General features: G+C 40.0%; 1 protein-coding gene across 2 annotated transcripts; it reads left to right on the top strand.

Moving 5' to 3' along the window:
* The first annotated feature begins 1,145 nt into the window (after positions 1-1,145).
* Positions 1,146-13,060, top strand: SPRY3 (sprouty RTK signaling antagonist 3). Of its 2 annotated transcripts, XM_073227746.1 has the most exons (3): positions 1,146-1,484; positions 6,749-7,677; positions 8,944-13,060. In XM_073227746.1, exons 2-3 carry the CDS (start codon positions 6,852-6,854, stop codon positions 8,967-8,969), a joined length of 852 nt encoding a protein of 283 aa, XP_073083847.1. In that variant the 5' UTR covers positions 1,146-1,484; positions 6,749-6,851; the 3' UTR covers positions 8,970-13,060. The 2 variants fall into 2 exon arrangements, with proteins under 2 accessions (XP_073083847.1, XP_017521785.3); XM_017666296.3 differs by having other exon boundaries at positions 6,749-13,060.
* The last annotated feature ends 7,520 nt before the right edge of the window (positions 13,061-20,580 follow it).

The raw sequence follows: 20,580 nt of genomic DNA, 5'->3' as shown, positions 1-20,580 counted from the left end.
GAATCAAATCTCTTTTATTTTAAATATGAGGCTTATTTTCATTCAAGTACTTCTGTCTGGATGCCCAGAAGGAAGACCCCTACTATTGAACAAAATAATGGGCTGAGGTTAATTTACAGAAAGCTTTGTCCTTCACTCTTTATGTAAAAGAGATACCTTATTTTCAGAAGCCTGCCAGTCCCAAGGAGGCGCCATGAAGGCAGGGATTCTGTCTGTCTTCCCTATTGAATCCACAATACGTAGCGCAAAGGAAGGCACTCAAAAAATATTTGTTGAATATAGGATGTACCAAAGGCAGGAAGGGAGAGTAGGTTGGGTAATGGTTTCCCAGTGGATGATGGATGGATAATCTTTATTAGCGCTGAAAAAGTGGGAATGAATGCAGGAAAGGGGTGGGAGAAGTCCTTAAACAAAGGAGATCGGTCTCTTTAATTGAAGCTGCAGTCACTCAGCAATGGCTGAGTGGCTTGGTAGGAGTGTAATTAGCAGATATATTTAAATGAGGCCTCCCTAAAACTGTTACTCTCCACCTCACCCCCTTCCCCTTTAAATTTTGTTTCAGTCATTACCCAGGGACCGGATACAGAGATTGCTATGGGGAGTTCCCATGGGTCGATTGCGTTTCAACTGCATGACGCCACTTAGCTAAGCATTAAGAGGTGCAGCTGCGGGAAAGCAAACGGCACAGAGAGAGGGAGAGAAAGAAATTGCAACAAGGCACAATAAATCCCTTCCTTCTTATCCTCCCCTATAACCCATTCACAAGACCTCCAGAAATCATCTGCATTCACAAAACAGCCAGCTAAACTGAGCTGAACACACTACAATGTCACCCCCGCCCCTCTCTCTGCGGATTATATACCAACACGCCCTGAGCTATATAAATAATCACACACTAGCGGTTATCGGTTGCTCTGCTGAGATGCCCTGTGTCTGCAACTGCAGTTTCTGCTGCTTCAGTTCATCGGTCAGATTGGAAGAGACAAGGGGAGGTGGAGGCGGAGGCAAAAGCGAAGCAGTGGGAGGAGGTAAAAGAGGAGGAAGCGGAGGAGGGAAGAGGGAGGAGAAGAGGAGGGGAAGGAAAACGCTGGAGGAGGGAGAGGAGGAGGAGAAAGAGGCGGAGGAGGAGGGGGAGGAGAAATAGGAGGAGGCGAACAACTTACCCTGCGGAGGTTTCTTTGGGGAATACGTGCATCAAGATTTAGATCTGCCTGTAAAATCTATACAAAGTATCTACCTCTACCGGTCTGAGCCTCCAGCCCTCCACCACCGTTTTTTTTCCCTTCCGTTCCGTTTTCTCTGCTGTGTCAGAAAGACCGCGACAGAACTATCTCTGCTTCTCGTTCCACTACCAGTGAAGGAGTTTTCATTCAGACTTTCCGAAGACAGGTAGAGAAACCCAGACTCAGGAAAAGAAGAGGTCCTTTGAGGCAGATGTGGCATTAGTTCTGCTTTCTTCAGCATGGATAAACCCTTTTCTCAAGGTAAGCCTTAGAGATTAGCTCTTAAAGTCTCCAAAATTCTTTCTATGCAATGTACAGATTACCATTCATTCCAGCTATCCTGAGTGTGTGTGTGTGTGTGTGTGTGTGTGTGTGTGTGCGCGCGCGCGCGCGTCCGCGTGTCTGTGTGCGCGCATAAGCGCAAGCGCGTGGGTAAAATAAAATGAAAACCATTTAAATGAGATTTAAATGAATCAGCTCTTACAGAAAACTTCCCGTATTGGAAATTTATAAATCAAAATGGGACTTCAAAATAACCCTTTTGTAGCCAAATGTCAATTAATTTCTATCCTGTTGCCCTTTAAATGCGTTTTGATGCTTGCCTGAGCCCCTTACAGCTCAGCCTAACCACCCAAGCTAATGCCAGTCTGGCTGTCCAGCCGGCATCCTGTCAGCGTGAGGCTAGTGTGCTATTGGCTCACAAGTCTGGGCTGTGCATCGTTCAGATTTCATCACATCACCTTGCCCTGGGTAGAAATGGCGCAAGCTGACACGGCATAACCCCCTGCTTACATTGAGTCAGAGCAATGATTTAGAAATCTCTGGATCCATGCCTGGGTGTGTGCGCACATGTTTCTGTGTGGCATATGGAAATTTTGTCAAAATAAGAACTTATGAGCATTTCTTGTTAGCCAATAGGCATTTGAGAGGACCAAGGGCAGTGGTTTACAAACACTCCCTTCCATTCCTTTAGCTTATAGTTATCACTCACCTCTGTATGCTGCAAACCAGGCAGGATGAACATAAAACAGACCTTCAACTCTTAAACAGAAAATCTATTTTGAAATGCAAACTATTGTTGCTACTGTGGGTATATATTAAAACCTCACTATAACATAATGTGTTATCACATGAATTTGGATGTACCAGGTGTTAAATCATGTTCCCAAAAAGTCCGCTGCATACATACATACAAATAAAGCACAGGCTAGCAGTTTATCTATAAGGAAGTATTAGTTTTGTTCCCTGTACCTCTAAACAAACATTTACTAAGACTTTAATTATAACAGTGTATACATTTTGTCTTTTTGTATGTTCTGTTTTTAGGTCTTTTTAGTTGTGTAACATTCTAGATAGTCATCTGAGTGACTTGAATTTGGAGGTATTTTATTCAGAGTTAAGAAGTGAGGAAGTAAAAATCCTGAAGTAAGGAGACTAATTCTTCATCAAAGATTTTTGAAACAGAAAAATGCAACCAATAAACCCAGCATAAAAAGTTTAGAGCATCAGGACAAAAAGAGGCTTTAAAAATCCTTCTTTCATACCCCTCATTTTACAGATGAAGAAACTGAGGTCTAGAAGAGAAGCCACTTGCCCACAGTCACACAGCAAAGTAGAGGCAGAGTTAGGACTAAAACTTAAGTTTCTTGTCTCTTATAAAATGATTTGGGGTTTAAAGAAAGATTCTTACTTTTTAAATGAACGACTAGAATTTCCTTCAAGATTAGAAGTATGTGAATTCATTTTATATTACAGCTTCTCCCTGTATTGCTCATTACTAAAACACCTATATCATTAAAAATGCAAGGTCTTAAAACTGCAAGCCTCCCTGGTTTAAAATAAACTGCTATGAGTTTTAATGAAACTATTAAAGTAATAAATAGGACTAGGGTAGCAAAGTGACAACTTAAGAGTTAAATGTGGTGAGAACCTGGCAGCTCCAGCAAGATGTATGCGGTAAGAGGGAGGCCCAGGCAGTGGCCTAGAGGTTAGTAATGTAAACTATATACAACTTGGTATTTGTAAGGGGGCAGTGCTTTGATAGAGATGCAAATGCTTTTGCACAGAGAGGGATTTTTAGAGAGCAGACTCTGGAACAGTAGAACTAAGAAAACATATAAAGCCATAGCAGAAATTCCCCCTATGTTTGCTTTCAGTTATTCTGAGAATGAGTGTATATAACAGCAGAGCACAGAAAAAAGCAACCCAACCCAGAGCTGTTACACAGCAAGGTACAAAACAGCATAGAACTCACAGAAGTCGGAGAAAACAGGAAACGCCGGGCTCTCCTTCTCTTTCCCCTCTTTGAAATCAAGATTGAGTCCTATTGTATCAGAAAGGATTTATTATAGAAATCAGAGTTCTAGCTTAAGGTGTTAGCATAGAAGGGCTTTGAAAGGAAAGTTTCAACTTTATTATCAACATGACAGATTTTAGGCTCCATGGAGGATATACATTTTTCTTTCATTAACAAACAGCATTTCTTGAATGGAGTTAGCTTTGTAGTCCCTAAATTGGCATAAGAAAATAAATCTCTGTTTAGGTTGAACATAGCAACATTCAGGGGTACAGAAAAACTGTTGAGAAAGCTTTGAGCACCTAGCCAGAGAGACCGACATGGGAGTGGGTTTACAATGCATCGTTCATTACTGTAGAGGCAGTACGTGACAGAAATCACTAGGTCCCATCACTGCACAGCCAAGAGTTGTAATCACCTTGGCTCCTGTTTAATGATATGTGATATGCATAGTCTCTCTCATTTAATAGAATATGGAATTGATGAAAAGAACACAGTTTCTTAACTGTTTCTGCTCACAATGAATGGCCCTTTAATGGGTGGATTTCTAAATCATAAACATGCATGCAATAATAGTTTTTTGTCTGATGTATGTGCTACAGCAGTCTCTTTCCTATTTGCTTCTCAACTGTTTTTCCCTCTTACCTTCCCTTACAGTATCCATTTCAGTTCATACTGTTAGCCAGATCGGATTTAGCACTACCGGAATGGCAAACAATTTATTGTCATTCAATCCTGTTTTATTCTACTCAACACCCTGATTTTACCCAGGTCCAACTGCTTACCATATTGCAGATCTTCCACAATCCATTCTAATAAGAGATTTTACAGGACAGAAACCTCCTGAGCTTATGAAGTTACCCTTACCCATAAGCATCCCAGACTGATGCCCAAAGCTTCCTTTAATCATGCAACCAAGCATCTCAACTCCTCAGTCTTGCATAGTAATATCTAATTAATATCCAAATACACCTTCTCAATCTAAGCACCATATGCCCTTCTGCTGCCAAGACAGTATCTCCTTTTAACATTGTTCTGAGTCATTTCTATTATGACCTAGATTCTTCCAAGCTTAGCTTTACAACCCTCTGGGCATGTCCCTGAGATACCTAGTGCCATCCTTGTGATCCCATATGATTACCTCCTGTAACTTTAAGACTTTGTTGCCTTCCTTTGAGTCATTGATTCTTATAATCTCCAATATGTTTTGAATCTAGTTTCCTTTGGGAAAGCAGTGAGTCTAAAATGCATCCAGTGTGTATTATTGTTCTTGTAGTGTAAAGGACCTAAAGAGTCCCAGACCTTCTTCATTTGATCAATGGGGAATAAATCCATTTCTTATTAATTTGTCAAAAGTCTTTTCCCGATCTAAAGCTCCTATATCCACATACCCTGCAAGTCAACCAAGCAGTGTCCTTGTTTATTTGTGTGTTCAAATGAAAAATACTTGTTCTTTTCCAATGATAAGATTATGAATCTTAATAAAGGTATGGGAAAGTTAGAGGTGGGAACCTGCAGAAAGCTGTGAGTCCAAGTAAATAAAAGAGACATCATTTTGCTTTTGAGTGCCCATATAAGGACATGATGCACTGTTTACTCTCAAAGACTACAATACTGAAGGTGTGGATGAAAAGAATTATTATGTCCAATTGTGTAGTTACAGAATTACAGACTATAATGGGGTAGAGTTCTTCAAAATCAGCTAGTTCACCCTTGTAATTATATACATAGTGAAACTGAGGCCCAAACAAGCAAGGGATTTGACACACTTTACATAGATATTTCAGTGTTAGAATATCCATAGCGTTTATGTGAGTTCTCTTGTGCTGCATTAAATAACATCAAAACAACAAGCTAAAAAGTGAAATCATAGTCACACTGGTTCTCTGAGATGATGTGCCAAAAGTTATTTTTAACCAAATTAAATGAACAGATGTAATTCAAATAAACTTTTTTGCATGGGGATATAGCCTAAAAAGTCAATGAGTCTGGTCACATTATTATTAGCCACTGAGTCCTTTATGAACTGTGTCCTTATTTTTCCTGTTATTGAGCTTTGGGAACATTTCAATGTCACGTTTGCTTGCTTTGAGAAACGTAATCAAGCACTGTCCTCTGTCACTTGTTCATTTCTATTATTCAAGCTTTACATCCCATATAGTAATGTGAGTAATCGATCTATTTTGAGAAGGCCTGAAATCTGATGGATTTCAAATATAAACTTTATTCATGCTAGTGTTTCCTAGGTCCTAATGCCTCCAGGATGACTCTGGGATTTGTATGTAGGTTTTCTTGTGTATGTCTTTTTGGCTCAACCAAAACCTTCAGGGAAAGACTACCAACTCTTCCTGATTGTGGTGGACACAAACATATGCTTTCTAGATATTCAACATATCTTAAATTCGATATAAGAACATTGTTGCTCTTTAAAGAACACCAGTTTATTGTGTAAGTAAAAGGTAGAGAAAAGCAGTCCAAGCAGATTCTGCCTAGTAAATCCTATCAATGTCGACTTGACTTAAGATGGTAGGTAATAGGTACAGTTACAGGTGATATTTGAAATAATTCAGGGATCATTTTCTGTGGTTTCCCCATTCCCAGTGTTACTGCCATACATATAAAAGTTTGATACTGGAGCCATACTGCCATTTAGAAAGAATTGCCTCCTCCATAAGATAAAGCAGCCTGTGAGGTGAGAAAAACTGCAAGATGATTAGTGGTGGCTTCCTTATACTCTTGGGGGCCTTTTTCCTATTATTCTACAGATTTTTGCTCTCTGTGTCTTTGCTGTATGTCTGCCTTTACTACATTTGGGTTGCTTGCCTATATTCATTGAATCAAGCGATTCTTTTCTTACCTGTTTATTTATGCTTCTCACAAATATTTCTCATGGAAGACTTTTGAAGCTTTCTCTTTTACATTAGCATTGCTTCAGGAAGTGGCCTAAAATTAGGTTCCATTTTTATTAGAATTCTGATGCCCAAGGCCTACATTTCTCTTCTAGCAAACATTTGAATGAGCGAGCTGCTCCTGTAACCCTAGTCATATGACAGAATACAAAAGGAATGAATGAGCTCTTTGCTCCCAAAGTGCTTTGCACTTTGGATAGGATGACCAGACATGCCTACACAGACGTAGTGGTGGTGATAGGGCCCAAGCTTTGTTGGTTCCCTGCAATGTACTCATACCTGTCTGTTCTTATTTACTGTTTCTATTCCTTCTCTCCTAGGATTTTCTGATGTGCCCTAACGTCCATGTAACTACAAGGGCTCTTTATCACCATAAGTGCCACCCTGACCCAAAACCACTCAGAACTCAAGAACCAAGGCAAAATGGATGCCACAGTGACAGATGATTTACAACAAATTCTGCCTATTGAACAGCTGCGGTCTACTCATGCTGGCAATGATTATGTGGAACGGCCTTCAGCCCCCTGTAAACAGGCCCTCTCCAGCCCTTCCCTTATTGTGCAAACCCACAAATCTGAGTGGTCCCTGGCTACCATGCCTACTGCTCTTCCCCGCAGTCTCAGCCAGTGCCATCAATTGCAGCCCTTGCCTCAGCATCTCAGCCAGTCTAGCATTGCCAGCTCAGTATCCCATAGCACCACTGCCTCTGATCAAAGGCTTTTGGCCAGCATTACTCCCTCACCTTCAGGCCAGTCCATCATCCAAACCCAGCCTGGATCAGGGGCCCACTTAAAGGCTGATGGTGCTCTGAAGGGAGAAACTGAGCAATCTGCAGTGCACCCCAGTGAGCACCTCTTCATATGCGAGGAGTGTGGGCGCTGCAAATGTATCCTCTGCACAGCAGCTCGTTCTCTCCCCTCCTGCTGGCTGTGCAACCAGCGTTGCCTTTGCTCTGCTGAGAGCCTCCTTGATTATGGCACTTGTCTCTGCTGTGTTAAGGGCCTCTTCTACCACTGCTCAACTGATGATGAAGACAACTGTGCTGATGAGCCCTGCTCCTGTGGGCCTGGCTCTTGCTTCATCCGCTGGGCAGCCATGAGCCTCATCTCGCTCTTCCTACCTTGCCTATGCTGCTACCTGCCTACACGTGGATGCCTCCATCTGTGCCAGCAGGGCTATGATAGCCTCAGGCGACCAGGCTGCCGCTGTAAGAGGCATACCAACACTGTGTGCAGAAAAATTTCTTCTGGTAATGCGCCTTTCCCAAAGGCCCAGGAGAAGTCTGTATGACCTTCCCAGAAAATGGATCCAGAGCTTTGTCCTTCTAGCCCCCATCAGTAAAGCTTAGGCCTCATCTTTGAAGAGGAGAGGATGGGTCAAGTTGCCAAAGTTAGGGACTCACCAGTTTTGTTCCTATAGTGTCAGGGGAACGGCCAAGTACATCCTGGTGTAGGATGCCCTGTTCTTTCTCACAGTATCTATCCCACTCTACTTAAACCTTTTACACCCTGCCATCTGCCCTTATGGCTGTCTTGGCAAATTCAGGTGATATATAGGCATGAGATTTGGACGCTGAGGACTGACAGAGCCAGCAACATGGAGGTTTAGGGGCCCCCCAATATAATGCCTCTCGATGCAGGCTCTGAGTGTTACTCTGCTTTCCACAGCGCCTTTGGAAGCTTTCTTCTAAGATGGTTTTCACAGGTCCATGTGGAGCGACATTCAATACTCCAGGGAATCTGACCCCTTCTCCCTCTTTACTGCTTTTCTCTTCTTTGCTCTTCTCTCTTTCTCCTCTCCTCTTCCTTCATTATTTTCTGTACTCCCTCCCTCTGCATTCTGACTGTCTCTCTACTTTAACTTTTCCTCTCTTTCCTTTCCCATCTCTTTCCTTTCTACTCCTTCCCTTCTCCTCTTGCAGACTAATCCTTTCTCTGCTTGTATTTCTATTTTGTTTGATCTATATCTCTCTACCTGTCTGTCTTTCTCTAACACATCCAGAAGTGCTGTTTTTCAGTAGGTGTTTCCTTCTATGCCAAACTTTGCTCTGTTACACTATTTACTGATTTTTATTAAGGGAAATGGATTAGTATAATGAACTGATCATTAGCAATAGTCTATATCTTTGATGTGTGTGTGAACCCATAAATACATTCACCTAATTTGTGAGCATATGAGGCAAAATTATCTTACATTTCCAGGTCTAATTAGTTGGAGTTGCACTCCCTTTCCTAATAAACTTATAGTACTGACAGATTCCACTAGCATGCTGAGTAGGATAGTAAATCAGGATGCTCATAATTTTGTATGTCTGACCCAAGTGCCAAAGGCAGACGTGCTTTATAGCTAAATGGACAAAGCAAAGGATATTACAGAGGTCTATTCTCCCTTAGAAGCTAACTTCCCTGAGACTGCATGGCTCAGGCCTTAATAATGGACATAGAAACTCATAAGACAATTTTAGAGCTGGAAGGAATCTTAACTGTTAATCTAGTTCAATGCCCTTATTTTACAGATGGGAAAACTGAGGCCTGGAGATAGGAAGAGATTTGCCTAAGGCCACACACTGACAGTTGGAACTGGAATACATGTCTTCTGACTCCTAGCTCAATACTTTCTACCCTGTGCCACATTAAGTCATGGGACTTTTCTCCTAGAACTCTATTAACAATAACAGAAAGCCATTGGCACTAAATTTTCAGGAACCATACCAAGTTAGTGTGATGGTTTTTATGCACTACATGGTGGGTAGCTAATTAACTATCAGGTGTTGAGGCTGCCCCCAGTGGATATCACCTTTGGCTCTGTCACCTTGTAGAAGCTCAAGTGTGGAAAAGAAGTACTTAAGAAAACCCTAACCAAGCTGTATCTTCACCACTGCACCTACCCTTTGCTGTACACACTTGTCACTCCTGGCTTTGTCTGCAATAGCAGTTGCCTGAGAACTTAAATATCAGCAACAGTGGAAAACTAAGATGAAAGATGTATAATGCAGAGAACTAACTTTTCTTTTAAAAAATATCAAGAGCCTGTGCTGTGAATCCCCTTCAATGGGAAAAGGCTGCAGTGCGGAAGGCAGGCTCCTAAAGACTGCTGCTGAAAGACACAAGAATTAGATACAGTTACCCTCTGTGAGTGAATCTGAAAATCCCTAAAGAATTCAGAGATTGAGGGCACTTGCTTGAAATCAAGGTGCTCCAACTTAGTTTAAGACTTCCATACTCTAAGTTTATATATCATCTCTTTTAAAGTGTGCATGGATGTGTATTACAGGGTAGAGAGGTGGAGAGAAATGTGTAGTCATACATGGGGGAAGAGGAAGGGAACATCCTCATCCCTTTGTTGGATACATCCTATAGAAATATGCGTCATAGTCTTTGGTGGCTCTGAAACTTCCTGAAGTGTATGACATTTGGGCTGCACATAGCCCCACACCTTCACTTTCACCTCCTCTTCTAGAATTGCTTTGCTCTATTTTTGTATATATAAATATGTTATGATGATTACTAATAATGTTAATAATATTGCTGCAAATGGTGCCATATATAAGGTTTGGCTTCTTGGAACATTTATAAACCCAGACCAATACCTTTAATCTCTTATGTTGCTTTCAGAGCCTTCAATTTTAAATAACTTTTTTAAAAAATCTTATAAGTCTTCCTGATTGAACTTTGAACTTACCTACCCCTAAAAGCTGTGCTCAGTTCTCTGAGTCAACTAGATGTTGATGAGTAGCAACACACTTCTCCCTGCGTCTGCCTGAAGTTTGCTTAGAGCTGAAATATATAAGGATTTTATGACACTAATGCATTGTTCCTGGAGCTAAAGTTACTATATGGATGTTTGCTTATTAGTTTCAGGGCCCAAAATAACACAAGTCACTCCTTCTTGATATCCCAATCCTGCAGTCCTGACTCAGGCAAATCATGCACTGCCAGAGGGGTCCTGGGCTCTGCCATACACCCAGTGCAGCTCTTCTCGGTGTATTTCTAAATGGCCTTACACATGGTATAAGAAACTGAAGGGTTACTCAAATGCAGATACATCTGCAATCTGCTGCTGAGTCACGACTTTCACTTGTGTCCAAGTTGGCCTGATATGGACTGCATCTGGTTTATGTAGAGATGGGTCCTGTTGGGGTATGTGCTCAGACATTTGAGTGTGCATATGTACACCTTCTGTGATTATATACATATATATATATACACATATATATATATATTCACACCTCTATATATTTTAATGTATTGCACTTGTATATTTAAAATGTATATGAAAGAACTCGAAATCCTGCAGAGAGGCTCTGTTTTCATTATTTTTCTACTTTGTGTCTGTATAAACAGGAATATTTAGAGGGTGTTTCTTGCTTAACATTTTTTTGCAGTTAAGTCATCTGTTACCCCCTAACTCTACTGCTTTTCACATATTGGTCCCTTGATACATTTAATATAGCTTTAGCCAAGAGTTTTCCTTGGTTCCAGCCCATCTTGCCTCATCATGATAGCTAAAATACATATAGTGAATACTTATATAGCTTTTACTATGTGCTAAGCACTATTTTAAGCACATTACCTATGTTAATTTACTTAATTTCCACAATAACTCTATGATGTAGGTACTATTATGATTGTCACTTTACAGATGAGAAAACTGAAGCACAGAGAGGTTAAGTGACTTGCCAAAAGTTAACAAAGCTTGTAGATGGTGAGGCTAAGATTTGAACCTAGGCTGTCTGACTCCCAAGTCCATGCTCCAGAGTTAGGTATAGAAGTCCAGAGCATAATGTAAACCTTTGTGGTGTAATAAGCCTCAAATGATGAATAGTCCTTTCCCTAACTCCAGTCTGCCTGCAGCCTAAGAGTTTAAACCAATGTGCTCCTATGTTAGTAGTGAAGGAATAGTTACAGACGTCATATATTAGCTCTCTTACCTCTCAAGATAGTGGCACTACAAAGTTCTCCACTACTTTGAAAACATGCTTGCAGCTAGTTGCCATGTGTCAGAGAGCTTATGGTGTAGAGCTAGTAGAGAAGTATTTTCACTTGTGCCAGAGAAGGTAAGTTTATTTGGCTTTATCTTTATAGGCCCAGGAGAACTGATTCCATTTCTTTCTGCAGAAAGTAAAACTAAAACTATTTTTGAACTTAAGATTGGTTGGAACTGTTAACATTCAAGCTCATGTATTATATTGAGTACATTCCGATTCAAGTGTAAGCAATCCACTGATGACCATTAGTAAATACCTTTTCCCATCACTTCCTTCACACTGACAGTCCTTTACCTTGGCATTATTTCAGAACCAGGAAGACCCTTAAAGAACACCTACTCCAACATCAACATTTTATAGTTGGAGAAAAAGACACACAGATAGGAAAATAACCTGTTCAAAGTCACACAGTTATGAGTTTGGGGGGAATTCCTAATTTCCAGATGCCTTAGTCTGAGTTTCTTAGAAAACAGAGCTTAAAGCAAAAGCTTACGTGAAATCCCAGGGAAGTAGGAGTCAGGAAAAGAAGTAGTGAGGTAGAGAAGGAAAGAGAGCAAACATAAAGCAGTATATCACTTGTTGGCCACAGTCTGTTTCATGACAATCTAAATTCTCAATCTCTTATGGTGGGCTATACTGAATTTTCATACAACCCATATGGAGGGAGAGAGGGAGAAGAATTCATCTCCTGTCTCTCATATCATCAGTCAAATTCCTTCCCTATGGGATATTAACTCCCCTGAATTTCTAACTAGTGCATGTATGGGTGCCCAGGCATGTACCTTGGCATCTCACATCTCAGCAGCAGTGGGGTAGCATTTGGCACCACTACAGACAGCAAGGCAAGTGTGTGGATATAGGGAGGCATATGAATTTAAAGTGGTACTCTAGGCTGGTGCTTTTCCCTTCTATCTTTAATCATATTAATTCAAAGCAACTTAGACATAACCTACCATCTTCAAAGTACATAAAGCTTTGTTGTGGTGCTCAGAAATGTACTCAATTTGCCTTCCTGAACCTACTGTTCTCTGACTTGTTTTGAAGGGCTTCATTCTGCATGGAAATGAAGGCTCTAGTTCAACTAGAGGAGTAGCAAAGTCTTCAAAAAGCGTGTCTAAACCAGTACATGTACATAAATGCACCTATGTTAATTTAGGCTCAATGAGCATAACAGCAGGAGAACTGGTCAAATTAATAAAATCAGAAAAAAATGGCCAAACAAAATTTTTGGCAACATAAAAATAAAACATTATTGGTTGATTGGATTCTTTTCTCTTTCAGCCACTAATTATGACATCATGTAGACACATTATATGAGCTATACTATCTTTTATTCTCATACACAATCCTTCTCTGTGCCCTATAGACCATTCTTACATGGAGCCAAAGCATCTAGGTAATAAAAACATCCTATTGATATGGTTTCATATCTGTCGGCAAGGTCATAAAAGCACTGAATGCATACCACTGATTTAATTCTTGCTCCTTCATGCAAGGCAAGATAAGCATAGGGGAATTCTGAAAAATGTTCAAGGTGAATAATAAAATCATGCTATCACTCCAGACAATTTACCAAAACTCTTCTCCAATGACTTCTACTTTAGTAAGAGTGATTACTTCTCAGTTCTTATTGTACCTGATCTATCAGCAACATTTGGCACAGTTGCTCATTCTGTCCTCCTAAAAACACTTCCACCACTTGGCTTTCAGGATACCACCTTCTGCTGTTTTTCCTCCTATGTCAGCATCTGCTCCTTTTCTATATTCTTTGCTATATCCCCTCATCTCCCTCACTTGTTCATGTTCAAGTATTATAGGGATTGGTCCTTGAAATCTGCTCTTTGGGTACCATTTACACAGTGACTCAAAATTATGTTTCCAGCCTGGACTACTCCCTCTAACTTCCCACTGATATATCCAACTGCCTGTTTCAAAGCTCTATTCCAATATCTGGTAAAGGTTTCAAACATAACATGCTCAAACCAAGCTCTTAATCTTTCCTATCTCCTTTAATGCCAATTACAAACTTCTAGTTACTTGGACTAGAGACTTTGTAGTTATCCAGTAGACTTTATTAGTGGTGAATAAATATAGCCAAAGTTCTCAATGTCTAAATCTTCAATTAGTCTTTTACTTTGGTGATTTTGGCTGGATCACATATGGTCATTAGTATACTTTTTGAACCTCTGACCTGAGATTTGGTAAGGCTGAAATCTTTGGTCCCTTTATCCTAACCTGGGTCCATATCCTATGACCCTCAAATTTATCATCACAACACTAACAGTATTGCTGTTTTCAAAGGCCAGGATAGACAAAACACATGGCCCTCAAGGGAAGACATCTTGGGAATGACACTGCTCATTGTTTAGGGATTTTGATGTAATTATGTTCAAAGTTATATATATTGCCCCAAAATGTTATTTGTTGACCACTTCCCTGGAAAAGAAGGAGGTAATCCTGACCTACAAATTATTCACTAACTCCCTAAAGACTCCACTCCAAAACTACCAGAACTGATATAGGAATACAGAAAAGTTGCAGGATACAAAATTAACACACAGAAATCTGTGGCTTTCCTATACACTAACAATGAACCAATAGAAAGAGAAATCAGGAAAACAACTCCATTCACAATTGCATCAAAAAGAATAAAATACCTAGGAATAAACCTAACCAAAGAAGTGAAAGACCTATACCCTGAAAACTACAAGACACTCTTAAGAGAAATTAAAGGGGACACTAACAAATGGAAACTCATCCCATGCTCTTGGCTAGGAAGAATTAATATCATCAAAATGGCCATCCTGCCCAAAGCAATATACAGATTTGATGCAATCCCTATCAAATTACCAGCAACATTCTTCAACGAACTGGAACAAATAGTTCAAAAATTCATATGGAAACACCAAAGACCCCGAATAGCCAAAGCAATCCTGAGAAGGAAGAATAAAGTGGGGGGGGGGGATCTCACTCCCCAACAGCAAGCTCTACTACAAAGCCACAGTAATCAAGACAGTTTCGTACTGACACAAGAACAGAGCCACAGACCAGTGGAACACATTAGAGACTCCAGACATTAACCCAAACATATATGGTCAATTAATATTTGATAAAGGAGCCATGGACATACAATGGGGAAATGACAGTCTATTCAACAGATGGTGCTGGCAAAACTGGACAGCTACATGTAAGAGAATGAAACTGGACCACTGTCTAACCCCATACACAAAAGTTAATTCAAAATGGATCAAAGACCTGAATGTAAGTCATGAAACCATAAAACTCTTAGAAAAAAACATAGGCAAAAATCTCTTAGACATAAACATGAGTGACCTCTTCTTGAACATATCTCCCCGGGCAAGGAAAACAAAAGCAAATATGAACAAGTGGGACTATATAAAGCTGAAAAGCTTCTGTACTGCAAAAGACACCATCAATAGAACAAAAAGGTACCCTACAGTATGGGAGAATATATTTGTAAATGACAGATCCGATAAAGGCTTGACAGCCAAAATATATAAAGAGCTCACCCACCTCAACAAACAAAAAACAAATAATCCAATTAAAAAATGGGCAGAGGAACTGAACAGACAGTTCTCCAAAAAAGAAATTCAGATGGCCAACAGACACATGAAAAGATGCTCCACATCGCTAATTATCAGAGAAATGCAAATTAAAACCACAATGAGGTATCACCTCACACCAGTAAGGAGGGCCAACATCCAAAATACAAACAACAACAAATGTTGGCGAGGTTGTGGAGAGAGGGGAACCCTCCTACACTGCTGGTGGGAATGTAAATTAGTTCAACCATTGTGGAAAGCAGTATGGAGGTACATCAAAATGCTCAAAACAGACTTACCATTTGACCGAGGAATTCCACTCCTAGGAATTTACCCTAAGAATGCAGCAATCCAGTTTGAAAAAGACAGATGCACCCCTATGTTTATCACAGCACTATTTACAATAGCCAAGAATTGGAAGCAACCTAAGTTGAATGGATAAAGATGAATGGATAAATAAGATGTGGTACATATACACAATGGAACATTATTCAGCCATAAGAAGAAAACAAATCATACCATTTGCAACAACATGGATGGAGCTGGAGGGTATTATGCTCAGTGAAATAAGCCAGGCAGAGAAAGACAAGTACCAAATGATTTCACTCATCTGTGGAGTATAAGAACAAAGGAAAAACTGAAGGAACAAAACAGCAGCAGAATCACAGAACCCAAGAATGGACTAACAGGTACCAAAGGGAAAGGGACTGGAGAGGATGGGTGGGTAGGGAGGGATAAGGGGGGGGAAGAAGATAGGGGGTATTATGATTAGCATGCATAATGTGGAGAGTGGGAGAAGGGGGAGGGCTGGGCAACACAGAGAAGACAAGTAGTGATTCTACAACATTTTGCTATGCTGATGGACAGTGACTATAATGGGGTTTGTGGGGGGGACTTGGTATAGGGGAGAGCCTAGTAAACATAATATTCTTCATGTAATTGTAGATTAATGATAACAAAAATAAAAGAGAAAGAAAAGAGGGATTACTCCCTGATAGGATAAAACTAACTGCAAATCAACGATTAATGCATGCTTTACATATCCTTAATTTTGATCTTTCAAAGGGTGTCAGATGATCAGTTATGGAAGTACATTTTTCTGATAATATTCCTTTCTCTTAAAAAAAAAGCATATCCATCATATCATAGACAAATTTTCACAAATGCCTAGGGTGCCTAACTGGTTTTCTTGGTTTCACTGGAGATGGCTGGTAATTATAGATCTGCTTTGGTTATGCAACTGTATTCCTATTATGTTAATGTGTGTGTGCAATTTCATTAGTAGTTTAAAATCTATACATGCTTAACTTACTCTACAAGAAGATATGTCAAAGAAATAATCAATCCTCCCATGTTTTCTTCCGTCTGCTACTTCTATAGCTTTTCTTCTTCCTTCCTAATTACAACCCTTTAGTAGAATTAGTGCCTCATATAAAAAATTACCGAGTATTATAATTCTTCCAAGTGGTAAAGATACCTCAAGACAAATGCTGGACATAGAAGCCACAGGGCATAAATCTGCAAAGAAGTAAAAAGCTAACCTTTTCAAAGAAAATTGCTTCTCTCTCACTTACCAACTTTACATTTCCCTGTATGGCACCGGAAGATGACTGGTTAGCCAGAGACGGGTAAGATTCCTCAAGGGAGGAACAACCTAAGACAGGCACAGTCGCAGGGGGGCCATCAGGTGAGAAATTGGGGACCAACAGAGGGGAGGCTTCACCCCCTCCCCTCGTTTTGAGAGAAATCTTCTGCATCCGTGGATGTTTTGTTGCCCTTGTCTAGCTTGGATTAATACTTAGTCTATAGGCACAGACATGATCATCTACATTTGCTCTCTTACAGCACTAAATTATGTGTTCTACCTTTATCTTGCATCTACCTACCACTTCAGCATTTTATTAAAAAATAATAATAATAATAATAAGGGAGAAATGTGAGATTCACATATGAATCATGTATAAAAATCAAACAAATAATCATATCTGACTTGATTGTTTATAGTTTATGATGCGTGATCAAAACCAAAAGTTTCTGTGATATGACTGCCCTTGCACTGTTCACCATGTAAGAACTTATTCACTATGTAAGACCTTGTTCACCATGTAAGAACTTGTTTGTTATGCTTCAGAAGATTGGAGACTGTTGAGATATAGGCTTGGGGTTGATTAATGACTGTGCATTGAGTCCCCTATACAGAATTTTATTGTTAACAACCATTTGATCAATCAATATGAGAGATGCCCTCTCAAAAAAAAATATTCACTAACTATGCAGGCAATTCTTTTGACTGTACCAGATCATGGTCATGTCTCAAATGGTAAAAGACACATGTGACAAGGATCCAGAAGCCCCAAAGTCCTTGAAGAACAGACTAACACTGCTGTTGCAGGTTACTAAGGAAGAAAAACAGAGACAGTTGCTCAGGCAAGCATCCTATTCTTAACAATATGCAACTTTAATCACAAGTTACCTGTATGATCTCCAGCCATTTGTGGAGGATGGACATTCACATTCGGCTGCTCTGGGACAAAGGAAAGGCAGGTGGTCTGAGAGGCTTCTTAGCAGCAAGAGGGCTGCTGAAGGGCAGGGTTTGCACAGAGCTTGCTGCACAGGAGAAGGGATAGGTGGACAAGGTTGTCTGGCCGTGCTCTGCCCAGCAGGTTGGAAATTTTTAGGAGCTTCAGGCACTCCATCCCCCTGGCTGCCTACTCAGCTTCAAGGCCCACCACTGTGATATGCATCCTGCTGTGCCTTCCTCCTGGCCTGCCAGTACCAGCTCACAAACTGGCAGCCCCTGCCCTGGTGTTAGGCCAGCCAGAGAGAGGCCCCACCTATGGCAGCTACAAACACAAAGCACAGAGGCTTATACCACCTGTGTGCTCGGCCCACTGGTTTTGACAGTGGAGACAGGCACTGCAGCTGGGAAGCAGGAAACAGCTCTTTCCTCCCCTCAGGCACCAGCACCACTCGCCTATGACCCCCAATTTCACTGAGCAGCTCCAGAGACAAGAGCTCCTGACCACTAGAGGGCACCACATAGAAATATGAAACATCAAAGGAAACTGGTTCAAACAAAAATCTCACAAACACCAGAAAAAGGGCCAAATGAAACTGAATTCACCAATCTTCCTGAAAGAGAGTTCAAAATAAAATCATAAACATGCTCGTGGAGGTACAGAAAAATTTTCAAGAACTCAGGAATGAATTTAAGGTGGAGATTCAATCATTAATAAATTCCATATCTGAAATGAAACACACAATGGGGGGATTTAAAAGCAGATTAGATGTAGTAGAAGAGATGGTAAATGGAATAGAAATTAGAGAAGAGAAACACAAAGAAGCTGAGGCACAGAGAGAAAAAAGGATCTCTGAGAATGAAAGAACATTGAGAGAAATGTGTGACCAATCCAAATGGAACAATATTCACAGTATAGGGGTAGCAGAAGAAAAAGAGAGAGGAAAGGGTTATAAAGTTTCTTTCAGGGGGTAATTGCTGAAAACTCCACCAATCTGGAGAAGGAGATAGTCTCTCAGGCCACAGAGGTGCACAGGTCTCCCAACACAAGGGATGAAAGGAAGACAACATCAAGACACATAACAACAAAAATGGCAAAAATCAAGGATAAGGACAGATTTTAAAAGCAGCTGGAGAGAGAGAAAAGATCACATACAAAGGAAAACCCATCAGGCTATCATCAAACTTCACAACAGAAACCTTACAGGCCAGAAGGGAGTGGCATGATGTATTTAATGCCATGAAGCAGAAGGGCCTGGAACCAAGATTACTCTCCCGAGCAAGATTATCATTTAAATTTGAAGGAGGGATTAAACAATTTTCAGATAAGCAAAAGGTGAGAGAATTTACCTCACACAAACCACCTCTACAGTGCATGTTGGAGGGACTGTTATAGATGGAAGTATTCCTAAGGCTAAATAGCTGTCACCAGGGGAAATAAAATCACAGCAAAGAAAGTAGAACAATTAATTACTAAGCAGATGCAAAATCAAATCAACTACCCCCAAAGTCAATCAAGGGATAGAAAAAGAGTACAGAATATGATACCTAAGATATAAAGAAGGGAGGAGGAAGAAAAAGGAGGGAAAAAAAGAACCTTTAGGTTGTATTTGTAATAGCATGCTAAGTGAGTTAAACTAGAATGTTATATAGTAAGGGAATTATCCTTGAACCTTTGGTAACCATGAATCTAAAGCCTGCAATGGTAATAAGTACATATGTATTGATATTCACCCTAAATATAAATGGTCTGAATGTACCAATCAAAAGACATAGAGTCACTGAATGGATAAAAAACAAGACCCATCCATATGCTGCCTACAAGAGACTCACTTCAAACCCAAAGACAAACACAGACTGAAAGTAAAGGGATGGTAAAAGATATTTCATGCAACTAATAGGGAGAAAAAAGCAGCAGTTGCAGTACCTGTATCAGACAAAATAGATTTCAAAACAAAGAAAGTACCAAGAGACAAAGAAGGACATTATGTAATGATAAAGGGGTCAGTCCAACAAGAGGATATAATTATTATAAATATTTACACACCCAACACAGGATCACCTACATTTGTGAAACAAATACTAACACACTTAAAGGGGGAAATAGAATGCAATGCATTCTTTTTAGGAGACTTCAACACACCACTCACTCCAAAGGAGAGATCAACCAGACAGAAACTAAGTAAGGAGACAGAGACACTAAACAATGTATTAGAGCAGATGGACCTAACGGACATCTACAGAACACTCCACCCAAAGGAACAGAATACACATTCTTCTCAAGTGCACATGGAACATTTCCAGAATAGATCATATACTAGGCCACAAAAAGAGCCTCAGTAAATTAAAAAAGATTGAAATTGTACCAACCAGCTTCTCAGATCACAAAGGTATGAAAGTAAAAATAACTTGCACAAAGAAAACAAAAAGCCCACAAACACACAGAGGCTTAATAACATGCTCCTAAATAATAAATGGATCAGTGACCAAATAAAAGCAGAGATAAAGCAATAGGTGGAGACAAATGACAACAATGATTCAACATCACAAAATCTGTGGGATGCAGCGAAGGCTGTTCTAAGAGGGAAGTATATTGCAGTACAGGCTTGCCTCAACAAAGAAGAACAATCCCAAATAAGCAGTCTAAACTCACAATTAATGGAACTAGAAACAGAAGAACAAAGGAGGCCCAAAGTCAGTAGAAGGAGGGACATAATAAAGATTAGATCAGAAATAAATAAAATTGAGAAGAATAAAACAACAGAAAGAATCAATGAAAGCAGGAGCTGGTGCTTTGAGAAAATAAACAGAATAGATAAACCCCTAGCCAGACTTCTCAAGAAAAAAAGAGAGTCTACACACATAAACAGAATCATAAATGAGAAAGAAAAAATTACTACAGACACCACAGAAATACAACAAATTATGAGAGAATGCTATTAAAAATTATATGCTAACAAACTGGATAACCTAGAAGAAATGGACAATTTCCTATAAAAACACAACCTTCCAAGGCTGACCCAGGGAGAAAGAGAAATTCTGAACAGACCAATTACTAGCAATGAAATTGAATTGGTAATCAAA

The sequence above is a fragment of the Manis javanica genome, chromosome X, assembly GCF_040802235.1.
Source record: "Manis javanica isolate MJ-LG chromosome X, MJ_LKY, whole genome shotgun sequence".
Lineage (NCBI taxonomy): Eukaryota > Metazoa > Chordata > Mammalia > Pholidota > Manidae > Manis > Manis javanica.
This window is presented reverse-complemented; position numbering and strand designations above follow the sequence as displayed.